Source organism: Myodes glareolus, chromosome 8, assembly GCF_982192425.1.
Source record: "Myodes glareolus chromosome 8, mMyoGla1.1, whole genome shotgun sequence".
NCBI classification, from domain to species: Eukaryota; Metazoa; Chordata; class Mammalia; order Rodentia; family Cricetidae; genus Myodes; species Myodes glareolus.
The window spans coordinates 30685873-30711202 of NC_142033.1; the positions used below are offsets into that span (position 1 = coordinate 30685873).

The following is a 25330-nucleotide window of genomic DNA, read 5'->3' on the forward strand; positions in this document are numbered from 1 at the left end:
CCAAGTTGTCTTTGCAGGTCAAATGCTCAGAGAGTCCAATGTGTACTCTGTGGTAGCTGGCCCTCAGCTGAGGACAATGCCCCTGGACTGTGGCCTAGAGAAAAGAGATTGCAAGATCATTTTATCTGAGACTGAGACCACTCACTTCCTATTTGGACTTGAGGTAAACATCTGGGCTTGTTCATATGTTCATCCACTGGGTATTTGGGGCGGGGGTGGGGGGTAGGATAAACAAAGTAGCATTAAAAACAACTTGAAACTTTTCTTGTTCTTCCAAAGCTCTGTAAATAAGAGATTGCTCATAGATGACCACTGGAATAAGTCAGAACTTCAGCTCAATAAGGAAATTTCACCAGTGCCAAAGGTCTTGTCAGTATTTTATTGAAAGGTCTTTTCCCTTAAATAATGGACTTTTTTTTTTACATTCAAACTGTATACAACCAAAATCTCAAAATAATATTAAAATCACACTAAGGAATTTTTATTAAGTATCTACTTAATTTTATTGTTGGTAAAAATATTGCAAGACACTTGTAGCTAATGTTGCTGCTTTAAAATAAGCAAACTAAACATCACAAGAAGAGACGGTTGATACATACTATACATTTGTAGATGATCAGCTAAAGTGAGAATTTCATGGTAATCAATCATGTTTTATAAGAAACAATTGCACTTGAAACATCTTTAAAGTAAACAAAAACTCTACTTCCATATGTAAGTCTATGAACAGAGGTTAATCACCTATATAACCTTGTCAGAAGTGTGTTTAAATTTAAAAAGCTTGTATATTTAATATAGCAGTCATTCATTAAAAAAAAAAAGTCTTGAACTTTTGTTTTCACAGAATTTCCCCATAGTTTGTTGCTCAGACAAGCGCAACACAACTGAAGCAGAATAACACTTCCTTGGTACTCAGTGCAGGTTTGGGTGACTTGGAAATGTAATGTTGAGCATGTGCTTTTTCAGCAAGAATGACGACCGCCCGTTCCTCAGTAGATTCTTCTTTAAAGATATTGGTGGGGCATTTTTAACTACGCTATTTCTTGTACTGTGTGTGGGCTCATGGTATCGAGTCAGTATGAACACATCTACTAGTCTTTAATTTGTTTTAAGATGGGGACTCCACTATGGAGCCTTGGCTAGCCTGGAACTCATTATGTAGACCAGGCTGGCCTTGAACACACTGAGATCCACCTGCGTCTGCCTCCCAAGTGCGAGGGTAAAGGCATGCACCACCATGCCCAGCCCTATTCTTCCTTAGCCATCTTATTTCTGTACCTGTTCGCTGCCATGACTGTGGTGCTGGCCAAAGCTGAGAGGACGGAGGAAGAAGCCAGTTTGGAAGAATCACTGTGGCACTATAATTCTAGAGCTTTGTGTGGAAAGATTCCCATTCTACGATTCTAGAGCTTTGTGTGGGAAGATTCCCATTCTATAATTCTAGGGCTTTTTGTGGAAAGATTCCCATTCTATAATTTTAGGGCTTTGGGTGGGAAGATTCCCATTCAAAAGTGTTCTATCAGTGAGGAAATTATTGAACTAACAACTGTCTACATATAAGATTTAGAAATGAATACCAGTGTGGGAAACGTGCAGTAGAATATTAGTTGCTTACAACAGTAGTAACAACAACAGAAAAGTTACATTGATTCTTAACAGTCTGAAGGTCCAGTAGATACAATACTAAGTCCAGCTTGCAATAGTTCAGCTATCCACTTGACCACACATGCCAGCTGCTTCATGAAGCTGAGCCACTGTTTCTAGAGAGAAAATGGTTTCTATATGGTAAACAGCATCCCTGTCATCCTGCGGAATAGACAGAATGACAGCACATTGCATATTGAGTAAGCACAGAGGAAAAGGAGTGATGTATGCTATAAAATATGTTAGTGCGGGAGACCAAAAGGGATGCAGGTCCCCTGCACTGGGCTAAGATCCTACACCTAGAAAAGGAAACTATGCCAACACCAGGAAATACAAAGTGATCGCCAGCAGTATATAGGCATTTGCTGGTATGTCTAGTGTCATGTAAAGCAAATCTAGAGAAATAAACATAAATACATGTGGCTTTGACACTGCCAAGTCCCTTCTTTGTGTGCACATGTGTATGATAACAAGGCCACGTAAAACTCTGAGATGCTTCTTCTTTTAAAGGTATCAAGGTGAATGCTCTACATTGTAAATGCTTTGGAACATTCGACTCTGAATTATTCAAGTACAAGAAAGGAACAAAAAATTCTCTACAAGAAGTCCTTAGAACAAATAGGTTACACATCTTGGCTTGTTCATTTTCCCTTAAGGCCAAGGGGAAATTTCAGAGGCATGTAATGCCAACAACCTAAACTATCGTACATAAATGGCTGGTTTGGGTGATGGTTTTATTTTCTTGTCTCACGTTTGCATCTTTGGGTGGATAAGCCTTCTCTTCATAACGTGAAAAGCTAGATTACACCAGGTGGTTAACTTTTGAAATGACATCAGAATTCATCTGAAAGGTTTCTCCTAAAATCTCTATCCTAAGCCCTGTGCTCCCGGATCTGGGAGTGCCGCCCTGGCTGCTGGAGAGCCACTGCGCTACATGAGGAGTCTTCTCAGTGACAGTCCTGATCCAGGATTTGTTCCTTAGGAGCCAGCTAGGCCAGACAGTCCTTGTGTCTTTAAAGAGGGCATTGCTGTAACAGGGCACACCATGGATCAGTCAGTATGAGTGTGTTTTGGTTTTAGGGTGGGGAAAACGTCATGAAAACCAGATATAGGCACAGAGCTTGGGGCCAGCTTTTCCTTATTCTTCCAGTCGCTGCATCCAGGAGAGTGAGTGATACCATGTTTTATGTACACGTGAACCTGTCACTGTTCCATATGCAAGCGCAGTAGGGTAAATATTTGGGGTAGAAGAGTAGAGAATCCAAAAAAAAAAAAAATAGAGTAAAGAGATTGGCAAAAGGATATCTGAAATGGTGCGTGGGTGTGCATGTGTATGTGGGAACCATAGGGGGCATGGCAGGCTCTCCTGAGCTCTCCTTTGCAGATTTAGATGGGCACAGATGGGCATGGCAGGCTCTCCCGAGTTCTCCTTTGCAGATTTTGCTTCATGTGGTCCCTCAGCCAAAACTGTCTCTTGAGAACTAGGGGAGCTCAAGGCACCAGGACCCAGGGTTGTGCAAATACACTCTTTACAACGAACACCACCAGTGCAGTTTCTAAACATTATTTTAGAGCCTATAAAACATGCTTCTTTTCCCTAACTTGGTTTCTTTACCGCATATAAAAAAATAAATAAATAAAAAGGGCAAGAGAAGAGCCAGCAACTGGCCACAGACATGGGAAAGAGTCACTGTTTACTTAATGATTTGTGGGCAGTCGCTCCAGGCCTTTGCTTTTCTCTTGGCCAAAGCCAGCCAGGCAGGTTCTGTAGACACGGGGGCAGCGTCTGGGGTGGAGAACCTCTTGGTGACCTCCTTTACCGGCGGTGCTGGGGGCGCAGAGTCTGAGATCTCCACTGCGTTGTCGAAGGAAGAGAGAAATAACCACAAAAAACAAACATTTTAGTTAATAGAATTATATATATTTATTGTATATGAAATGCTGCGTGCACACATGCACACACACACACACACACACACACCTCAGAACATCTAAATCTAGCTAGTTGTTGTTCACAGAATTATTTAGGAACATTTAAAATCTGCTCTCAGACTTTTAAGAATCCAGTAGGCTGTTAGCTCTAGTCACTGTGTTAAACAACAGATTTCCTTTTCTATTTATTTATTTGTTTATTTACTTATTTTTTGAGACAGGGTTTTTTAGTGTAAGAGTCCTGGCTGTCCTGGAACTTACTCTCTAGACCAGGCTGGCCTCAGAGATCTGTCTATGTCTGCCTCTGCCTCCTGAGTGCTGGGATTAAAGGCACGTACCACTGAACTTCTCTGAAATATTGTACCCATTAGCAAACATTTCAAAGGTGGTCCCCTCTCCAGAACAAGATTTTGACTTATTTAACGGTATGGAAGTCAAGCCAGGCATGATAGTGCATGCCTTGGAACTTCTATGGTCGCGAACTCCTGATCTTCCTGCCTCCGCCTCCCAAGTACTGAGATTACAAGTGTGAGCCACCGGGCCTGGCAAGTTGGTGAGGTCAATAGCAGGCTGCCTCCTCCACAGAGCAACTCTGAGCTTCCCTACCTGAGCCCCAAGGTGAACACATGGACCTTGCCAACCAAGTATGATGACTATTATACTCATCTCTTTCATTGTTTAATGTCCTGGTATATGCCCTTCCTTGCTGTAGCAGACAGGCAGGCAGGCAGGCAGGCAGACAGACAGACAGACAGGTGATAGATAGTAAAAATGGATGGTGGGCCATGAGGTACTGGTGATGAGTCACATTGTTCTATTGACTGTTCAGAAATCAGGGCAAGCCAGTTGGTGTCATACTGGCAGCTTCAAATCAGCCACAGCTGAAGTATTCACACCACGGAAGACAGTAAAGGCTACAAACTGAGAGGACTCCACGGGCATTTTACTGTCTCTCCTTTGAGAGCTGGGGAATTCTTGCCGTCTGCATCAGCATCAGCGTTTACAACTGGGCCTTGGGAGCCCGTGCTCTGGGATGTCTAAGATGCTGTGCCAAGTCACTGCATGATAGGGAATAAAGCTGCTCTCAGGCAAACCGGGGTGGACCAGCGAGCTACCTGTCACGGATGTGGGAAGAGTGTTGGCCTTCTTCAGCTGTTCTCTGCGCTGGAGCCTGGACACGGCAGTTTCAGGCTTCTTCTCTTCTGACGGAGTGGCAGACTTGTGCAGGGAACCGGCTCTGCTTCCAGGCTGCGGGCTGACACTGACCTGCATTGGGAAGCACAGGGAAAGCATGTTTTCAGGGCACGGCCTCTCAGCCCCGCCACGAGGGACTGGGCTGCACCTTGTGAGCCTCCAGTGTGGGCTCAGTATCATGTACCAAGGATGGGAAGTTACTTTCCAGGATGAGCCCCATCAAGATGATCAGAAAGATAGGTCATAGAACAAGGCTCCGGAAACACTCTGCCCACTGAACAAACTCACTTCCCTATCTCCTACTTCTGGTAGTTTCCCTTCTCTAAGATGGATCAGTCTAAGATCCTTGTGGGATGTGTAAAACCAGGGGCAGAACTAAACGCTGGTGGCTCTGTTTTCCTCTTACCTTAGATCTCAATCACTTCAGTCTGTGACTGCTCTTCTTTCCTTATTAAGCCAAGAGCTTTCGCCTCAGGAAGGCCTAACAGCCCCTCGGCATCTGCTCACCTCTGGTGTCATCGCAGCCACACCTTGGGAGCATTTCTTTTTCTTTCTTTTTTTTTAAAAATCAAGTCTGTCTGTATTTATTTATTTATTTATTTATTTATTTATTTATTTATTTATTTATTATGTGTACAATATCTGTCTGTGTGTATATGTCTGCAGGCCAGAAGAGGGCACCAGACCTCATTACAGATGGTTGTGAGCCGCCATGTGGTTGCTGGGAATTGAACTCAGGACCTTTGGAAGAGCAGACAATGCTCTTAACCACTGAGCCATCTCTCCAGCCCCTCTTTTTCATTTTTAAATTCATTTTATATACCGAACACTAGACAAAGAGTATCTGATGTGGGAATCCCCTCTGTGTGCTGTGGTTACCACTAATGAATAAAGAAACTGCTTTGGCCTGTTGATAGGGCAGAACTTAGGTAGGCGGGGAGGACTGGACTGAATGCTGGGAGGAAGAAGGGCATAGTCAGAGATGCTGGTCGGAACGTTAGCTGGTAAGCCACCACCATGTGGCAATGCACAGATTAATAGGAATGGGTTAAATTAAGATGTAAGAGTTAGCAAATAAGACGCTAGAACTAATGGGCCAAGCAGTGATTTAATTAATACAGCTTCTGTGTGATTATTTTGGTTTTGGGCAGCCAGGACGAACAAGCGGCTCCCTGCAACAAGTATCTGTGCCTCCGGGAGTAGAACAACGGATTTTATCATACAAAATGGCAATTTAAACCTATGAATTCCTGGAGTTTTCCACTTAATATTTCTAGATCATGATTGACCTCAAGTCAAACCATGGAAAGTGAAACCTCAGATTGGTGGGCAGAGACACTCCTGTAAGCACTGTATGTCAGCTGCTGCTGTAAAAACATCCATCTTAGATCCTGCTGAATAAGGTTCACCTAAAAGCATAGTATAAAACCAAGTTAAATTTAAATTTTGCTGCTGAAAAATGCTTCCCTGATTTAAAGGCAGTCTATTTCTCTACTTCCCTGCCCTCTGTAAACAGCACCTCCGGTGCATCTTAAAAATGACCTCGCGTGACTTGGAGCAGAGCTAAGCTCAGGACAGCAGCACTGAGAACAGAGAGAGAGGGCTACTCACAGTTTCTTTACAGAGCTTCTCTGCTTGCTTGGCCTCCCGGGCTTGCTTCCTCTCCTCTCGAGTCGCCTGCTGCTCACGAAAGCCCTTTTGCTTTTGCAGCGCCAACGTTATCCACAGCGGCTGAGCAGCTTCACCTTTCTCTGTTAATTTGGAGCCATCTACAGAGTGCCTGCTCTGGAGCACGGGCTTCTCTGTGGAGGAAGGAAGATGTTTGCTGCGATTAGCACTTGACTTTAGCATCTCTTCCCGTGAGACTGTGGCATAATTCCTGATAGGTGGATGACGTCTGTGCTGATGTCCACTGGCTAGGACATCTCTGACGAACAGGAAAATGGGCGTTTTTCTTCCCTAAAGTGAAACTACTTTATAAGAAAATAAAATCTCCAATGTGATAAAAATCCAAGTTTATGGGAGACCCAGGTAGGTTCATTGCCTTGGTGGGCTTTGTTTTTTAGCAACGGAAATGTTCTTCTCAAACAATTTCTTATATGGCACCCCAGTGTTTGAAGAACAGAAAACCAGTGGTGCTGTACACTTGAGGTAGCTGCTGAGGGCAAGTCTTCCAGGAATCTAGTGAGAACTCCATTACTGTGAACCAAGGCCTACATTTGAAAGTAGGTCTATAATAAACAACTATCATGCCCAAGGATCGTGTGTTCAAGGTTCCCCTGGGCTATATAGCAAGACCTTGTTTCAACAGGCAAAATTTTAAAAGCAAAGAAATCCTTATTTTAGAATATTTAGAATGATACTTGGCCTATAAACTTTTAAAGACTTTTAAAAAGAGAACTATAATTATTATTTTTCTCATGAGGCAAAAGTTCCCTTCTTTTCCCCTTTAAAATCACATAACTGTATTGAATTATTTACTATCTCAAAAGAAAAGGGCTTACTATAGCCCTGTTCCTTAGAAATTTGATAGACGTTTGTGCTTTGATAGACCAGAATCTTACCACTAGGACACTCAGAGAGATGGACTTTATATTACACTCCAGGATAAAGAGAAAGATCAAAAAGGAGAAGACAAGTTGGAATCAAGAATGTAAGCCCACTTGGAGGTGCATTCTGCCTTTTCTTTCTTTTGCTTTTGCAGTGACAGAAAACCGTAGATACCAGCAGACGTCTGTCACAGTCAAAGAGAAGATATGGCTAGTGATATAACTAACGTGGCAGATGGCACCACTAGAATACAGTAAAGAAAGGGGAAGCCAAGTTATGAGAGAGGTTCCCTTAGAAGCAGGATGCAGGGGTCAGACCCAGTTATAAACAGCCGAGCCCACTCCAAGGGGAGGCCAGTGTCTGAAACATATCATGTCTTTAGGATCGATCACTCTAGGTACGTTGCTTTATTTATGAAGCTGATGGGCAGAGTTCTGTCATTTCTATGCAGGGTGTCAAAGATGGCAATGTCACCCATGCCAAAGACCTGACCAGCATCCATACTCTATGCTAGGGGAATTCAGACTCCACAGTGTTTGTGTCTTGCCATCTATTACCTAAAAACAAACAGAAACTAAAAAGACAAATTGTTTTTAAGAGGAAAAAGGAAGGAAATCTATTTCCTGAGAACTGCAGTTTGCATAGAGTAGTCTGGGGTTACGGGTGGTATTTTATAAGACTGATATACTACCCACTGCACTAATGAGGGACCTTGGACCATACTCTAAAAGACTAAGTGTAAAGGCTTATTAGGTCTGGCTCACAGGACCATAAACAGGACATTAAAATTGGATTCCTGTTTGAGCCTCAGCCAAGGATTTCCCCAAAGCTTGGGACAAAATAATCATTGCTACATAGTCGCATTTTCTACAGTACAGGACCACCTACTACAGACCTGCAAAGTCCAGGGCCCCTTGCTATGAACCTGCCGATGAACCCACCAAACAGCCACCACCAGGACATGGAAAAACTCAGATGGTAGCTGAAGACTAGACTTTCTTTTGGATATCCTACTGTCCTTACATAGCCTTTGGAAGACAGACTCCTTTGTTAGCCAGCGGTCTTCAAAGTTGGCTGAATGTCCTAGAGAATGTGTAAGACATGTCATAGGGGTGAAGAAATTATGAAATTTTTCATTTGTCACTTTCAAAGATTTATTTTGTTGTGTGTGTGTGCACGCGCGCGCATACACACATGACACACACACACACACACACACACACACACACACACACACGTATACACACCTGAAGGGAAAAGGGGTCAGCCAAAGAAACCCAATCTGACCCTGAAACCAAAGCCAGTAAAAGAAATATGCTCTGGCCCCAAAAGAAGAGTTAAAAAAAATCTTTAAAAAGGCCAGTGAAAGAAGCACAATTTGGTCCTGAAACCAGAGCCAACTCTGCCCCTGACCAACTAAACTAACCAATCCCTGAGCAGGAAAACGAATCAATCCTTGAGCAGAAAAATCTCCCTGGGAAAACACCTCTAAGAAGCCCTATATAAGTACCCCCACTGCCAGTTCTGTTGGGGATGCTGTCTTTTCCCACCCTGGCAGAGGCAGTCACTCTCCTGGACACCTCCTTCCCAAATAAATCTCTTTCTCAAAAGAGTCTTGGGTGAAGATCTTCATTTGCAGGTGCACAATAGAAGAACCTTGCTGAGACGTCCCTTCTGGGACTGAGCAGAAAAACCTTGCTGAATAGTTCTTTTAGAAGGACTGAGCAAGGCTGAACGGAACAGAAAAGAAGAATCTCACTGAAATGTTCCCTTAGTGGGGGCTGAGCAAGACTGAGCAGAAAAGAGTAACAGCTTTTCTTGGAGCGGAGTGGTAATAGTTATAGGAGAAAATTACAAAAATCAAAGAGTGTTATAGAAATATTATTATGAGGTGTGTTACTTTTATTTATGCTCTGGAACATTTGTTTAATGATGAAAAGATGTGTTTGATTAAATAAAATTCACCTGCGGGCCAGAGACTGCATCAGCAACTAGCTGATCAGAAACTGTAGGGCGGAGCCAGGTGGAGAAGGGTTTATAAGTGGGGGGGGGGCGAGAAAAATCACAACGGCTTCTAGGGAGATGTGAGGAGGCGAGCTAAGTGAGCTGCTTGCTCTTCAGCCTCTCTGGGAAGCAGGATTCTACCTCAACCTTTGAATCTTGCATTCTTTAGCAGGACAGAGATTTAGATAAGTCCTCTCAGTAGTCTTGAAAGAGTCGGAGCCTGAGGGAACAGAATTTCCTCAGGCTGAGGCTCTTGCAGTCTAGCCGCCACGGTAGCAGCAGAGTTGCAGTTGCTGACCAGGATAGACTAAGCCATAGTTCAAAAGACACTAAAAAAGAGGATAGCAAAAGAGATCTAAGACAAATGGGCTTTTCTTCATGGCGGAGGGATGAGGCTGAGAGAGCAACAAGGTTGAGAGGGACTGCCAATACCACAAAAGCTAAAGCCAGAACGAAAACATGAGTTCACCCATCAAATAGCCCTCACTGCAGGAAAGGATCTACGGGCTACTCTCAAGGAGTTGTGCCCGTCTAGGGAAACACGTGAAGTAAACAGGTCATTTAGAGAGGACTTGTCTTTTGGGCTGAACCATCATCTTCCAGTAATTCACCAAAATGGAAAACAAGGGTAAAGAGGAGAAGCACCCTGGATATATTCTCTGGGCCATTTAGTAAACATGGAGTTGTTCCTTTGGCCACATCTATGAGATGGGTGATAGCGTAGACATCAAGGGGACAGACACTATTAAAAAGGAATGGCCTGTAAGTTATCATAGCAAAATTAGAAGAGGATACACTGTTACTCTGCGTGCCTTCGGCACCATTGTAAATAAGAAAATTAAGGACAAGATCACCCCCGCCCTGCCCCACTGTGACAGAGTGTCTCTTTGTAGACCTGGCTGTCCAGGAACTTGCTTTGCAGACCAGGCTGGCCTTGAACTCAGAGATCCCATGCTTCCCCCCCCCCCCCCGCCCCACCCTTGAGTGCTGGGTGTAAAGGTGTACAGCACTATGCCTGGCTAAGGGCACAATTCTTATCAAGAGATTTTATCTGTTCTTATCAAGAGATTTTATCTGTAAGTGAGTATGTTAAACACTTTAAGTCTAGAAATGGGTGGAAGCTAGAAATTTCTAGCTTCCTGAAATGGGTGGAAGAAAACCACGCGAAGAAGAAAGGTGCTGAAGAGAAAGGCACTGGAGTCTGACTGGAGAGCCAGCCTGCCCCAGACAGAGAAGCCCACTTTGTCAGGACTAAAGGAAATGATCTTGGGGCTGCTGGAGCCCATCCTCATGGCTGAACAGATGACACCAGCACCAGACCTCTAACGTGGAAGGATGAAAATGAAAAGGACTTGTTGAGATCATGCTATGCCTTGCTCTAAGTTACTGCATTACTGAGTAGACAGTGGCTCTCAATCTGTGCCTTGCCCCAGGTGACTCCATTTCAGAAGCAGTGTTGGGCTCCATTTCGAGGACAGAGGCAGACGCAGGATGGCTCTGCATCTCACGCACTTAGATGGTGCTTGTCTAGCGCTACCCACGAGGCAAACTGATAGGCTTTTTCCTGTAACTTACCACGGTTGTGCCGGCTAGGCTTATGTTAGTTTCACACACAAATTTGAGTTATCTGAAAGGAGGGAACCTCAGCTGAGGAAATGCCTCTGCAAGATTCAGCTGCAAGGCATTTCCTAATTAGTGATTAATGTGGGAGGCCCACTCTATTGTGGGCTGGTGGTCCTGGGTTCTTATAGAAAGCAGGCTGAGCAAACCCTAAGTCAGCAGCACCCCTTTATGGCCTCCAGGATCCTGCCCTGTTTGAGTTCTTGTCCCGTTTCCTTTTGTAATGAACAGCCATATGGAAGTGTAAGCCAAATTAACCCTTTCCTCCCCAGCTTGCTTTTTGGTCATGGTGTTTCGTCACAGCAATAGAAACCCTAAGGCAACAGTAGCCTGGGAAACCTATGGACACACGAACATATTAAGATCGTTTGAGAAAGACTAAGCCTGAGGATTGGCAGAACACACTACATGGAAGAAGGATGCAGCAGCTCGCTCACCTGTACCCCATAAAGACACCAAACCCTTTCCATGGTCCTCACCTTCAGCTGACTGCAGCTGGACTCAAGCCTAACGTCTGAGGCCTGGTTTAACAATGAAACTCTGTTTCCCTGCAACATGGCTCTGTGCAACAGTTTCTCCCCTCGCTCCCTCTCTCTGTGTATACCAGACTTTATTTTCTATTTTACGTGTATGGGTGTCTGGCCTGCATTATGTGCAAGTGCACTGCATGTGTGCCTGGGGTGCGTGAAGGCCAGAAGAGGGTGCTGGATCCCCTCAAAGTGGAGTTACAGAGAGGCGTGAGGTGCCATTCTGGGAACCAAACCATGGTTCTCTGTGAGAGCAGCAAGTGCTTTTATCCGCTGAGTCATCTCCCCAGCCCCTCCTACTGGGGTTATTGTTATATTACTCTCTGATTACTCCGTGATGCTCTAGCTGTATCAGCTCCCTGCCTCCAATAAAGCATCTTCAGATTCCTCGAACCTGGTTGAGGTTTAACACTATTCAGGCACACATGGTTCATGTGTATGTATGTATTTATGTATGAGGTGTAGTGTGTGGTATGGGATTTAATATTAGTAAAGTAAGGTTGGAATAAGAGAACTTGGTTTGCCAATGGCCAAGGAAAAGAGAGACTACTTGGCAAGCAGCTAACAATAAAACTGATATGGCTTGTGAACTGGTTGTTATTTGACCCATTCTGACATTGCCGAAAGACACAACCATGTTCATCCACGGTTTCTGGCACGTTGCACTCAACAGCAGTACCCTAGGGGCTTCCATAAAGGAAGACAAGCAACCAAGCCCACATTTCTCAAGGAAGCAAAACCCACCCCAAATCTAAACACTTACAAAGAGAAGCTTCCTGGCCGCGGTCCCAACTTTATCTCTAGAAAGATTAGTTGAACATTCTTATGAAGCATAAAAGTCAATTCAGCTGACTGTCTAACCACCTCAAACGTTTAGTAAGAAGAGGCAGTCAGAACCAAGGGTTCCTCTGTGTAGCCCTGGCTGTTCTGAAACTCGGGCTGTAGACCAGGCTGACCTCAATCCACCTGCCTCTGCCTCCTAAGTGCTGGGATTAAGGCACCACTATGGGATTTTACATACCACAGCAAAGCCCCATAGTTCCAAGGCTGATGCCCTGACTCCCTCCCTCCCTCCTGCATCTGCCACCCGGAAGGAAGGCAGTGTCTGGTCTAGAAAACTCTACTTCTGATCACCTCTACAGACTTGCTCCAAATGGTTAAGGATAGCTGGGCGGTGGTGGCGCACACCTTTAATCCCAGCACTTCGCAGAGGCAGGAGGATTTCTGTGAGTTCGAGGCCAGCCTTGTCTACAAGAGCTAGTTCCAGGACAGGCTCCAAAACTGCAGAGAAACCCTGTTTCAAAAACACCAAAAAGAAAAAGGTTAATTATATCTGTGTTAGCTGGGGCAACATTTCAATTCAAAGGATGTGTAGCATGGAAAGGGACTGATTTGGGCGAACTTGTTTCCAATTAAGGTGTTCCCAGAGCCGGTTCCCTGGGCTCCCTCTCAATTCCCTTTCCATTGAACGAAGCTGAGCATTCAATCTGCAGCCACGTACCTTTTCTGCCTGTCTCAGGAGTCAAGGAAGGTCTCTCTTGCTGGCTGGCTGATGGAGGCGGGGAAGCGGGTTTCTTTTCCGGCACCTCTTCCTCGTCCTTCTTCTGTCCCTTCAGCTCCTCTGGCAGTGATGGTGAGGGTGGCTGGTTATCACTGCTCTCCTGGCTCTTGAAGGCCCCACTCGGTTCGGAATCCACCTTCCCAGTGCGCCTAGCAAGTAGCTCTATTAAGTGAGGTCTGCTCAGTTTGGAGAATGGGGAAGAAGGTGGCGTCTGGCTGGTAGGCTTGGGAGCCAGGGCCGGCTTCTGCATCGGTGGCGTTTTGCTTGCTGCCTTGTCCTGCTCTGGAGCTGGGGTCTGGCTACCTTGTGGAAGCCCCGAGTGGGCTACAGCAACAGAGTGACCGCTAGAAGGGCTTTCGGCAGAGTCCCTTCGAGGGGCTAGGGTTGGCTTTTTCTCCTGGGGGTGGGATGTGCCATGCTTGGGGGTCGCAACTTCAGACTCTTTCTCTCCAGGGTCGCTCCCGGTTGCGGGGGTGCCACCATCCAAAGTGTCTCCCGTGCTGCTGTGCCTCTTTTTCTTCTTCTGTTCGGCTTGCTGGTCACAGTGGAAGCGCAAGGAGTAGTTGGTCCTTCTCAGCTTTATTCCGAAGGGCGAGGCCTTTTCCTCACCTCCCGAGATCACAAGGTCTGGCTTTCCGACATCACCCGTGGTCTCACTGTCCAAAGTGGTCGTGGACCCTGTGCGGGAAGCAGCTTTCTGCGGAGAAGGCAGACCTGGAACGAGGAAAGATGGAAGGTCTTTGGCAAATTTGCATCCGTCGGTGGTGTCTGGCTCCTGGCTCACCTCCTGCTTCTCCAGGCTCTTCCGAGGCTCCGGAGCCACAGGCAGAGGCGGAGGCGTTGTTTCTTCACCTGCTGCTGGCCAGGATCTTTTCCTCATGCCTTCACCGTCCAGGCTCTGTTTGGAGGTCTCTGAGCCTCCGTCCGAGAATTTCTGCCAGGCCGGCATGATGGAGAACTTGACTGGCTGCGTCCTGCGCATGTTCCCTCGGGAATCGCACCGCGCTCGGGAAGCAGGCTCGTCCCCGGCTTTGGCCGGCTCTCTGTCACTCCGTTGGTCACCGTCTGCGTTCTTCAGGATCCTTGATCGAATGGACGCCCACTCGGCTAGCGCAGTGGCATTGCTTGGCGACTCCGGGGGAGGCCTGGCCTTGCCGCTGGTGGCCCTGGGTTCCACCGTGGGGACATCCATCTGCCGCTTTTCTTCTGACAGGCCTAGAAGGGATTTGCACGCTGTGTCCTTGATCTGGCTCAGGTTGACCGCAGGGCCGCAGAGCTGCGCTCCAGTGACCAGAATGGCTGTGTGTGGGATGCTGAGCGCCGAGGGCAGTGCGTGCGGGGTGGCACCACTGGGCACAGGCGGTTCCTGGGCCACTGGGGCCAGGCCTGCGTCCTTGGCGGGTGTCACTGGGCTCAGGTTGACTTTGGGGAAGAGAATCTGCCTACTCCCGGAGGACACCTGGAATGTGTAGGGTCGGGGCATGGTCTGCCGCTCTTCTACCTCCTGCCACCGGAGCTCCTCCAGATTTCGGTCCTTATCTGCAGCGACAGCTTCGTTCTTGTCTTCTGAGGCCGCCGCTCTGCCCATCTGCCCCTCTTGTGGCAGGGGGATATCTGTCTGAGTGGCTTCTCTCCCCTCCACGTCTACATCACTGCACTCCGTGCCCAAGTCTTCCCTCTGCCCATCTGGCTCGCTGGTCGTCTTAGCCTCTTCCTTCTGCTCCTGGGCCATCACTTTCTGTCCCACGGATTCGAGGTTTTCTTGTTCCTCTGGCTTCTCAAAGTCCCGCTGCAATGGGCTTTGCTGATTAGCGTACTCCCCTAGCTGAGGCTGGCTCTCTCCTTCTGGACTCCGTGGGCTTTCGCCCATCTGCAGCCCTGGCGCCTCCATTTCCCATACTTTCAGCTCTTCCGTGTACTTGGCCTCCTCCTCTTCTTCCTGCCTCAGGTCCTGCAGCATCTTCCTGGCCTCCTCCTCCTGAGCATGCTGCCTCTGGGCCTCGAGCTGCCTCAGTTCTTCTGCCTGCCTCTGGGCCTCGAGCTGCCTCAGTTCCTCCTCCTGCCTCTGGGCCTCCAGTTGCCTCAGTTCCTCTTCCTGCCTCTGGGCATCCTGCTGCCTCAGCTCCTCTTCCTGCCTCTCGGCCTCGCACTGCCTCAGTTTCTCTGCCTGCCTCTGGGCATCCCACTGCCTTAGTGCCTCCTCGTGCCTCTCAGCATCTTCCTGCTCATGCCTGCGCTTTTCAGCCTCCGGGCTCGCAGGGTCGTCGGCTTCCCCCAACTCTGCACCTCCCTGCTCCTCTAGACCCGACTGCTGCCCTTCTCCTGGAGGTGCCTTCCCTGCCTCTAGCTGCAGCTCCTCCTCCTCCAGCAGCTCCTCTTTCAGACTCTCCTCCCAAAGCCTCCTCTCCAGCGCCTGCCGCCTCTCCTCTTCCAGGCGCCTCTTCTCAGCTGCCTCTGCTTTTTGCCGCTTGCACTTGGCTTCAAGTTCCCGCCAATACTCTTCCTGGAGTCTTTTGTCTTCGCGGGAATCCAGAGGTTCTGGTTCCTCTTCATGCCAAATGTGCTTGTCTTCTCCTGGCTGCCCGTTCTGGTCCAGGGAAGGCTGCCTCTCAAAGCTGCCTGGCTCATTCTGGCGATCCTGACATGGGAAAGTGAAGCAGTTAGCCTTTTCCCACACAGCCCCAACTACCCCCCCCCCCCCGCAGCGCAGGTCTCTTAATCGCAAGAGGGCACGTATTCCCAAGTACAGAAGAGGTCCCTGCAGCTGCCCATGATGGTCAGCTCTCGCTGTCAACCTGACTGGACTTAGTGTCACCATGGAGACACACCTCTGGGTGTTTCCAGAACGGCCGGAGGTAGGAAGGCCCAGCCTGAATATGGTGGTGTTGGTGGTGGGGAGCGATTCCGAGGGCTGAGGTCTGGGTAGGCATAGGATGGAGAGAGAGGAGAAAGGGAGCTGGGCACTAACGTTTCTGCCTCCTGTATATGCAGTGACTGTTGCCTCACACTGCTGCCGCCACGATTTCGGGGACATGGGCCACTATAATCAAACTGTCAGGGAAAAATAAAGCCTCCCCTCAGTTCCTTTAGTCAGACATTTGTCACCAGTGAGAACAGCAACCAAATCCCTGTTATCCGAGGCCTTGCTCCCACCGTTTCTGTTTTCTAAGGGCAACTGAATAACATGTCGTTATGATTGTTCTAATTGATTATTGTGATTATTGTTTTAAATCTTTTTTTGTACCATATTAATTTAGGAATTAAACTTTATCACAAGAATATATATATACATATATATATATATATACACATATACATTAAGCATGGGATAAAACAGTATATACAGGACATTCACAGTGGGGGGTTAAAATGTGCTTGCTCCTTCCCAGGTGAATTCAGGCACCGGTCATACAAAGGAAGACTACTTGAGGGGACAAGGGAAAAACTATTTTTTGTTTTGCCCTCTAGCCCCTTCATTTGCTAGAATAATTTGTTTCTTAATATGAATTAACAACAAGAAAAACAATAGCCCGCCAGCATGAGGAAGATGAGCAAAGGAAGACTTGGATTTCATTACTGTCCCCTGAGGCTTGTGACTTAGAAGCCCACCCAAGACAACCTTGGTTAAGCTGAGCCAGCCTGCTTTTCTGCACCCCTCTATCGGCGACACCCCGAGGTCCCCCAGCCTCGGGCCATGGAGGGGATGCAGGTCTCTTGATCCCTGTGTACTGCTGGGCACTCGAGTTACAATGGGGAGAGACCTACAGTTTAGTATGGCTCTCCCCAAGCACAGCCCGCAGGGTAGGATCAGTGCCGGCACCTGCCTCGCCGGCGAAGAGGCTCGCTACACACCTGGGAAAGCCACCGGTGCTTCCGGGACACCCTCCGGTTCTTTGGCTTCACAGAGAGCTTGTGCTTGGCGGCACTGTTGTCCAGACGGGCAATAGCCAGGGGGATGGCGTCGAGGTTGACACTTTCGATGGTGCCAGCAGGAGAGAGGTGCCTTTTTGGCCGAGAGGGTTTAACTGGAGCAACCTAGGGCACAGTGTAAGATAGGAAGGTCAGCGTGGATCAGAACGCGACATACAGGGAGTCCTACAATGGCACCGGGTTCTGTTTGCCCAGCTCAGCCCATGGAATGTTGCTTTAATGAGGGTCAGAGTCACTGCAGAAGTCTGAAAACCACAGCCTGTTCCCACCTAGCTTCGGAGGTGGGAGGAAGCCAAGGGTTCCTTTTGCTTGTAGGGGATGAAAAGAGGCACAGGGGCAGGCCAGAGAAAAGGAGAAGGGAATGAGCTGCAGAGACCTGTGGGAGGGGCCTGCTGGCCTCTGCTCTGACCTCTGCTCTGACCTACCGCTGGCCCCTTCTGCCTCTGGGTTGGGCTTCAGACTGTCAAACAGCAGCTGCATGCATTTCTTCTCCTCTAGTTTCTTCATGCAGATTTCTGTTGTCTCCTTTGAATTCTGTCACTGGGGGTTTGCGCCTTAGGATCCAACTTCCGTGGTGGTTTGAAGGAGAATGTCCCCCATAGTCTCAGATGTTTGAATACTTGGTCCTGAGATGGTGGTGCTGCTTGGGAGGGGAGGCCTGGCTCGGGGAAGTGTGTTTCCAAGCCTCAGGGTCATTCCCAGCGAGCTTTGTTTCTGGGCTCCTGGTTCAAGATGTGAAGTCTTCAGCTTCCTGCCCTAGACACTATGCCTGCACACTGGCATCACAGACTCAACCCTCTGGAATCATTGGTTCATGGGAACTCTTGCAGCTCTAAGTTGGTTTGGTCATGGTGTTTTATGAACACAAGAAGATAATAGAAACTCATAAATGGACATCTCTGCCACTTCTCCCTTGTTCAGAGTCACCAAGACTAGACAGCAATGCATACAGGAACCAGGTTCAGGAGGGCCAGCTGGGCATGCCTGAGGAAGTCAATGCTCCCTCAGCAGGCAATAGATGCCAAGGATGCAGTGGAGGCACAGGACACCAGGTCCTTAGTGTCCAAGTTCCAACTTGACAATCTCCGGGCAGAGAGGCCAGGTAAGTCCCCTCCCTAGGGTGGAATTGTTCCTTTCACTGGCTAGCTTCTGGATGGAGTAGGGCCTGGCTGTAGCCCATGGGTCAGCTTCACTTCTAGGGAACATTAAATCTAGATATATGATACTTGCACCTCTAAACACAAATTTGATAGATGGTTCCTTTATTAACTTACTGGCATGGTTGGATAAAAGGATAATTGTAAAGCAATAAATTTTTGAACTTTGAATTTTGAATAAAAAGGTTCCTTTCTCTGTCTAAAAAAATAGAAATTATCCATTTACTATAAGGATTTTCATAGGTTCATGACATTGGGCTATTCTGACATTGGGTTATTCTTTCTTCAATGTGCTATCAGGACAGGTATCCTGTCCTGTAAAGAGTAAGAGCATGTTTGGGGATGGGCACAGTGGCACCTGTCTGTATTCCTGGGAGACACAGGCTGAAAGACGGAGTTGGAGGTCATCTTGAACGCTACAGAGAGCTCACAGAGGTAGGATCCTGTCTTTCATATGTGGATCATAGCTTTGCATCTTTAGATTTGTGTGTTTAACTTGGAATATCTGCAGAGGTCAGAGGTCTTCGTGGTGGGGAGGACTGCAGAATACGTGATATTATGGCAGAGGGGAGCATTCTGGAGGTTAACGTCTAATTAGAACGGAGGGAGGGCATGGGGGAGAGGAAGGAGTAAGGAAGTGGGTTCACCAAAATGAAGGATGTATAAATAATTTAAACCTTACTATTTTGTAAGATAATTAAAAATTAAAGAGGAAAGAAGTTTGAGTTTGCTGCTCCCAGAAAACATGGGGCATTAAACAAAAATATCACGCTGCTAGGCATAGGCTGTCTTCCTATAAGTTATTGGTTATGGAGGCCCTGGAGGACCCTCGATCAACCCAGGCTATTCCATTGCTCTTGGCTGCCCACCATAATTAGATGTTATGATGCTATTGTTGAAGTCAATCTGGAACATTCTGGGTGCTGTGAAATAATCCTTCTGTACACTGTAAGGATGTGTTGTTCTCATTTGGTATAATAAAAAGCTAAATGGTCAATAGCTGGGCAGAATCTGGGGGGCAGAGAGGATGCTGGGAAGAAGGGCAGAGACAGGTGCCATCAGCCAAAGGCAGAGGAAGCAGAAGATGAACACGCTGTATTGAAAAAAAGGCACTGCCACTTGGTACAGCATAAATGAGAAATATGGGTCAATTTAAGCTGAAAGAGCTAGTTAGTAATAAGCCTAAGCTGTTGACTGAGCATAATTAATAATAAGTCTCATAATTAACAATAACTCTCTGTGTGGTTAATTGGAAGCAGGCTGGCTGAATAGAAAACCCCACCTACATCTGGGAAATCTCCTTTCTGCCGGTTATTTTCATAGTTATAGAAGGTGCTGCTTAGGCCACTGGGGGAGGAAAGAGATCAATGGTCTTACCCAGTGCTGACTTTTACAATCCTGACCTGCCAGGCAAGACATATCCACTGTAGAAGCAGCATGTCTCTTATGGGAGCAACCGAATGCCTTCTGCTTGGGTTTGAGACTTGCTCCCCAGGAAAGAGTTCATAACTGGGACTGTAAACTTGGTGAAAAGCTCATAGCTGGGGAGGTCGTAGGCCATAGGGGGACCTTACTATAATTGTTCTGCTAAGTGGTCATCTTGTCAAATTTCCTTATAATATTTTTGTTTATACCCACACATTAGTGCCACTATCAACCTTGGTCAGAGCAATTCCTTCTGTGGTGGGCAGTGGTTACAGCAGACTCAGGACAGGTTAAAGAGCTGAGAAGAAGTGGCTGTCACACACTCAGCCCTAAACAGGACATGTGGATTTGTCTTCCTCCTTCAAAGGACCAAGAGACAGCGTAGAAGAGTGGGCAGAGCGACTGCAAGGGCTGGAGGGGAAGGAGGGGGGACATGATACCGAGGTTCCACTTGGGAACCCATAGCACCCACGGTTACCAGGACGAGAACAAGCCAGACAATATGGCTGGAGATGGGGCTGAAGCTCCCGAGCTCTCACCCCTAGCTGTGGAGCTATTTGCAGTGGGTGACTGAGGGGAAGAGAGAGAGTCAATTTTTCTTTGGGGGTGTGGTCCCTGGTAGATTGTCCATGCATCCGGGGATGGCACCGCACCCAGAACATGCGGGCAGCTCTAATTGGACTCAATGAGGGTTTTCTTCTTTTAAATGAGGGCATGAAGTAGGGAGAGGATGTAATGAGAGGGAACCCGGGGGAAGAGAATGGGAGGAATAGTGGATGGATATGATCGAGGTAAATATACAAGTGTGTAATTGCTAAAATATGTAAATACAGTATTATTAAACTTTAAAAAATGTTTTGACACAATCACTCAAGACCATAGAGCACTTAGTACATCAAAAAGCTAACCAAGAGCTCTGGTTAAAAATAAAAATAACCGAGTGGCCTAAGCGTCATTCCCAAAGGAACCTGGAGTAACCTGCAGCTCCGGAATGAAGACACACGCGCAGAGAGACCACTTCCCATCCCAGCACGGTGTCACAGCCTCCACTCGTCCTCTTAGTACCTGGGAGACGGAGCCAGGAAAAGGAGCATCCTTGGCCACATACTCCATTCGAGGCTTGCCCGAGCTGCATGAGGCTCTTGTCTCAAAAATCAGTTTAAGAGCCTGGAGACGTGACTCAGCAGTAAAGAACACGTGCTGCCCTTACACAGGACCTGGGTTCACTTCCCAGCACACACATGGCGACTCAAAATTAGAACTCCAGTTCCTGGGGGCCTGGTATTCTCTTCTGACCTCCATGGGCACCAGGCTTGCATGTGGTATAAATACATACACACAGGCAAAACACTCATAAAAAAGGTATATATATATATATATACATATATATATAAAGATCAAATCTTAGACAAACTGCACACATTAGAGAAGTGAGTGGCCAAGGCACTGGTCAGTCAGAGGAGGAAGCCATTCGGGTGATCTAGAGAATTTAGACATCTGAACAGCAGGGGGCGCTCACAGCCCTCTCAGAGTCAGCAGTAGCTTTGTGCACAAAAGCCAGCCCTGGACAGGGCCAGGCCTGCGAACTGTTTGCACTGTGTGTGTAAAGTCTGTGGGGCTTGCAGGCTGCAATTACCTTCCATATTTATTCACAAAAGATAAAAGACCAAGCTAGTACACAACTATAATCAACTACTTAGTACCCATGAATCCACAAATTAGAGTGGAGAACAAACATTCCTGGCCTTCGGCCTTGTCGCTTTTACTTATGGTTGTTCTCATAACAGCTATAAAATTCTGAGAAGAATTAAACACATATCTCCATTCCCTAAGAGAAACCTGGGAGGACAACAGAGCCAATGTGACGGACTAACGCCAGGGAGGGACACTTGAAGCTGAGATTTCAGCGCCAGGCTTTCTCTGCAGCTGTTCCCACTGGGGAGAGGGACTGGTCAGAGCCACCCCCGCTGCCCTGCCGGTGCAGAGTAGGTCACTACCACATCCTCCATTTCTTCAGAGAAGGTGTACCCCATGTAAGGATGAGAATTCTCACCAGAGAAACTCAGCCCCTCAGGACCCATGCTCAGGGCAGAGGGTCTAGGCTCCTCAATGAAGGTAAAATCCCAGGCCACAGGGGGAGGTGGGGGAAACGATTTGTAAGTAAGGTCAAGTATGAAGCCTTGAGTTCAGGTCCCATCACCCATGTACAAAGCAGAGCATAACCATTCACGCGCCTGTCACCCCCACGCTGCGGAGGCAGAGACGGGAAGACCACCTGATTCAGTGAGAAGGTCCTATCTCCAGAGAATGAAGTGGAGAACGAAAGGGTGGGGCTCCTGACAGTCTCCTTTGTCTTTTCTGTGCATACGCATAGGCGCAGCCCACCCTCCCTCCTCCCCCACCCCAACACACAATAATAAAGGGGCATTAAAAGTGCACCTGTGTAAAAGTAGAGACGGGTAAGGTTGGTTATGGGTTTGTTCATAACAGAAGACCCCCTTACAGTCTTGAGTATCTTGCGGACATTCTAGAATGCCCTTCTCAACAGATTCACAATGTCTTGAAGTGCCCGATCCATTTGTATTTAGGGAAGTTAGCACTGTCTAAAACTCTCAAGGCATGATGGGAGTGTGCTATTCTTCAGAGCAGGGCTCGAGGCTAGCGCTTGTGTTGCCATGGAAACGGATGCTTTAACCTCTCCCCCTCTGGTTGCTCCCGTTTATGAACAGAAAATAAAATATCAGATGGTAACAAAGAGGAAAGAGGCTAGATTAAAAAGTTGGCATCCCGTTACCTTCTCTTCCATCTCACTTCTGGCTTCAGGTAGATTCAGAGGACTGGAGGAACTTGGCGTGTCACTGGACTGGAAGAGAAGAGAGAGCGCTTGAGTTGTTGTGGAGACAGGAAGTGCTGGACAAATAACCAGCACTGTCTAGGCCTGACCAGGGTGGCCCCGTGCTCCACAGGGGGACACGGGCTCTCCTGGAACCACCAAGGAACACTGTAGTAACTCTGCTGACTGGGACTACAGAGCCATGGAGGAGCCAGGTCCTCTTTTTTTCCTGAGTTCAGCGCGTTTCCCTCCTGGTTAGCTCCCAGCCCCACATCCTGTGCTTCCTCCCAAGGTCGGAGAGGCTGAGAGGCTGCTTGGCGACTACCTCGCCTGGGAAATGGGGCCGTGTTACACACAGCTCCAACGTGGGAGCTCTCAGACTTCCTGCTAGCCTTCTAGCTTTCCCCTGAGACTTCGGAGCAGGGAGTGAAGACAAAAGATCCTCCCAGAGCCACGTGCACAGAAGGTGAAAGAACAGGGAGGAAAAGCTGGGGGTGGCACACCAGGCTTGTTCTGGAAACATCCCCAGAAGGCGGCTGTCCTTCTACCTCGTGTGGGTGTGGGCAGGAGAGAACTAATTCTTAAGAACTGTTTTCTGTTTCGCAGGAAAATGGATGGAGCTAGAAAACACTATTTGGAGTGAGGTAACCCAGACCCAGAAAGACAATTATCACATGTATCACATGTATCACTCATAGGTGGTTTTTAAACATAAAGCAAAGAAAGCCAGTCTACAAACCGCAATCCCAGAGAATTTAGACAGCAATGAGGACACTAAGAGAGACTTACATAGATCTAATCTACATGGGAAGTAGAAAGTAGAAAAAGACAAGATCTCCTGAGTAAATTGGGAGCATGGGGACCTTGGGAGAGGGTTGAAGGGTGGAGGGGAGAGGCAGGCAAGGGAGCAGAGAAAAATGTAGAGCTCAATAAAAATCAATAAAAAAAAAGAAAAAAAAGAACTGTCTTCTGAATTCCACACACATGTCATGGTATGCACCTGCACACACACACACACACACACACACACACACACACACTTAAAAGAACACAAGTCAGCTCCAGACCCTTCCTCACTATTATTCCTCAGAATTCAAGGATTCTCCCTTTTCATGGCCTCCAGCACCTGGCCTTGGCATCTGCCTTCCCCCAGTGCCCACCCAGCCACATCTGACCAGTTCCTCCCGGTCTTCTTTTTAAGATCAGCATGTTCTCTTTGGTCTTTGTTCCGGCGTATACCTGTGTCTAGAACACTTCTACCTTGTCACCCCCTGGTCTGTTCCCAAGCCCACATCTGAAAATGCAACCTCCCCCCGCCCCCAGAGAGTCACTTACTGCCTTATTCTCGGCAGGCAGCATTGAAACAATTATCTTTACCTGCATGGTGACTTGTGTGCTCTGTGACACCCTCTCATTAGGATGTGAGCCACCAGAGGCCCTCCCGTGACAAATCTTGCTCATCTCTGTAACACCCACACCTAAGACAAGGCCTGTTGAACAAAGAGCCTCTGTCCTTCCTGAGGCCACAGAACCTCCCGCTTTGAAGTCGTAAGTAATAGCAAGGGCAGTCTTTGGTCCTCAGGAATCCCCTGTGTTAAAGTGAGGGATGTTGCTGCTGTTGCTGCCCCCGCTGCCTGATACTGGGCAGGTGGGGGAGAGCATTTCGAAATCCACGAGGAGGAAGGACCCCCATTCCCTCCTCCTTCACCCACTATCCGTTTGTCAATATGTGTGTGCCAGGGATCATCACGGCGCAGGCCCCAGCAGAGGTGCCAATAGGACAAACTGTCCGTTTTCACTGCTGACAGTTTGTCTTGCTCTTCTGACATATTAGCTGATAGTAGCTGTGCCTATTTTAACAGCAAACACCCAGACTCTGGAACTAGGATAGGCAGAGTTGTTTTAAGAAAGACCCAGCGTCCACCTGTCACTAGAGAGCCCCAGACTGGCTATTCCGAGGGCTGTAGGGCCCTTTCTCCTCTACGCAGGCCTCTCCTCTGCTGCTGGAGGAGCTTGGAATTCAGGATCTAGTCAAAGTGTTCCCTGGAAAGTGTCAACACACCCACTTTAGACGGCCAGGTTCTGAAATGTGACTTTCTTTCCAGCTGATGGGAGCTCAAGCTGGTGGGCGTGAGTGAGGCCCTCTCCCTGGACCCCTATGGCTTTCTTTTTCAGCTCTCTTAAATTAGTCCAATTTGGTCAATAATTAGTCAGCCACTCAGCTGGCAGTCTCCGAGTCCTGAGGAGAAAGGGATGTGTAAGAGGCAGTTTTAGCTGCAAAAAGCCAACGTTTAGAGATGGAGAGAAAACAATTTTATGCGAACATTTATGGAGGGAGGATGCAGATATGAAAGAGGAGACAATGCAGCTTTGGGGGTGAGGTCGGGAAAGATTTCCCAGAAGCACTCGCGTCACCTGAGCCTTGAAGGACTCCATCGTTCCCACTGGTCCACAGCCTGAGCACCAGAAAAGCATCTTCTCCTCATCTTATCCATCCCCACTCCCCCATCCCCCACTCTAGACTGTAGGGCCATCAGATGTCACTGTCTCCTGGCTGGCATCCTGCTCTCTGGCTTATGAGAACCAAACTCCCCTCCTGGAGGAGACTTACTTTGTTCTCTGGGTCTGAGAGGACAATATCCTGCTGAGTCACAATTTCCATGGGACTGGACAGGAAGAAGTCCTCATCAGAGCTAGCGTCCGCACTGCCCGCCTTCTTCATGGGAATGGCATTCGATGGCCGCTGCCCAAACTTGATATTCTTGCCCAACTGTCGCTGCCGGAGAAACAAGGGGAAGACGTTCTGAAACAGTCTCTACAGCCATGACCAGATTCCCCGGGGACGGTCGTGCCCAGCTGCCTTCTAGAAGCACGGCCATGCCGAGGGACCTCAAGGCCGTCCTACACTGAGTCCACTTGCTTCCATCTGCAGAGCCACAAGCTTTTAAAACTC

At 47.8% G+C, this 25330-nt stretch overlaps 1 protein-coding gene across 6 annotated transcripts in view; it reads right to left on the bottom strand.

Moving 5' to 3' along the window:
- Nucleotides 1-359: 359 nt before the first annotated feature.
- Cracd (capping protein inhibiting regulator of actin dynamics) overlaps nt 360-25330 on the bottom strand; it is a 221756-nt gene continuing 196785 nt past the window's right edge. For 4 of the 6 annotated variants that reach the window (XM_048414914.3, XM_085691734.2, XM_085691735.2 and 1 more), the window contains 7 exons: nt 24989-25153; nt 22339-22407; nt 16885-17067; nt 12973-15670; nt 6382-6572; nt 4692-4842; nt 360-3499 (listed from right to left, as the gene is read on the bottom strand). In XM_048414914.3, coding sequence (XP_048270871.2) covers nt 3339-3499; nt 4692-4842; nt 6382-6572; nt 12973-15670; nt 16885-17067; nt 22339-22407; nt 24989-25099 — 3564 coding nt within the window. In that variant the 5' untranslated portion in view covers nt 25100-25153 and the 3' untranslated portion in view covers nt 360-3338. The remainder of the gene's footprint in view (nt 3500-4691; nt 4843-6381; nt 6573-12972; nt 15671-16884; nt 17068-22338; nt 22408-24988; nt 25154-25330) is intronic. The other 2 variants (XM_048414918.3, XM_087908943.1) reach the window with 1 other exon arrangement.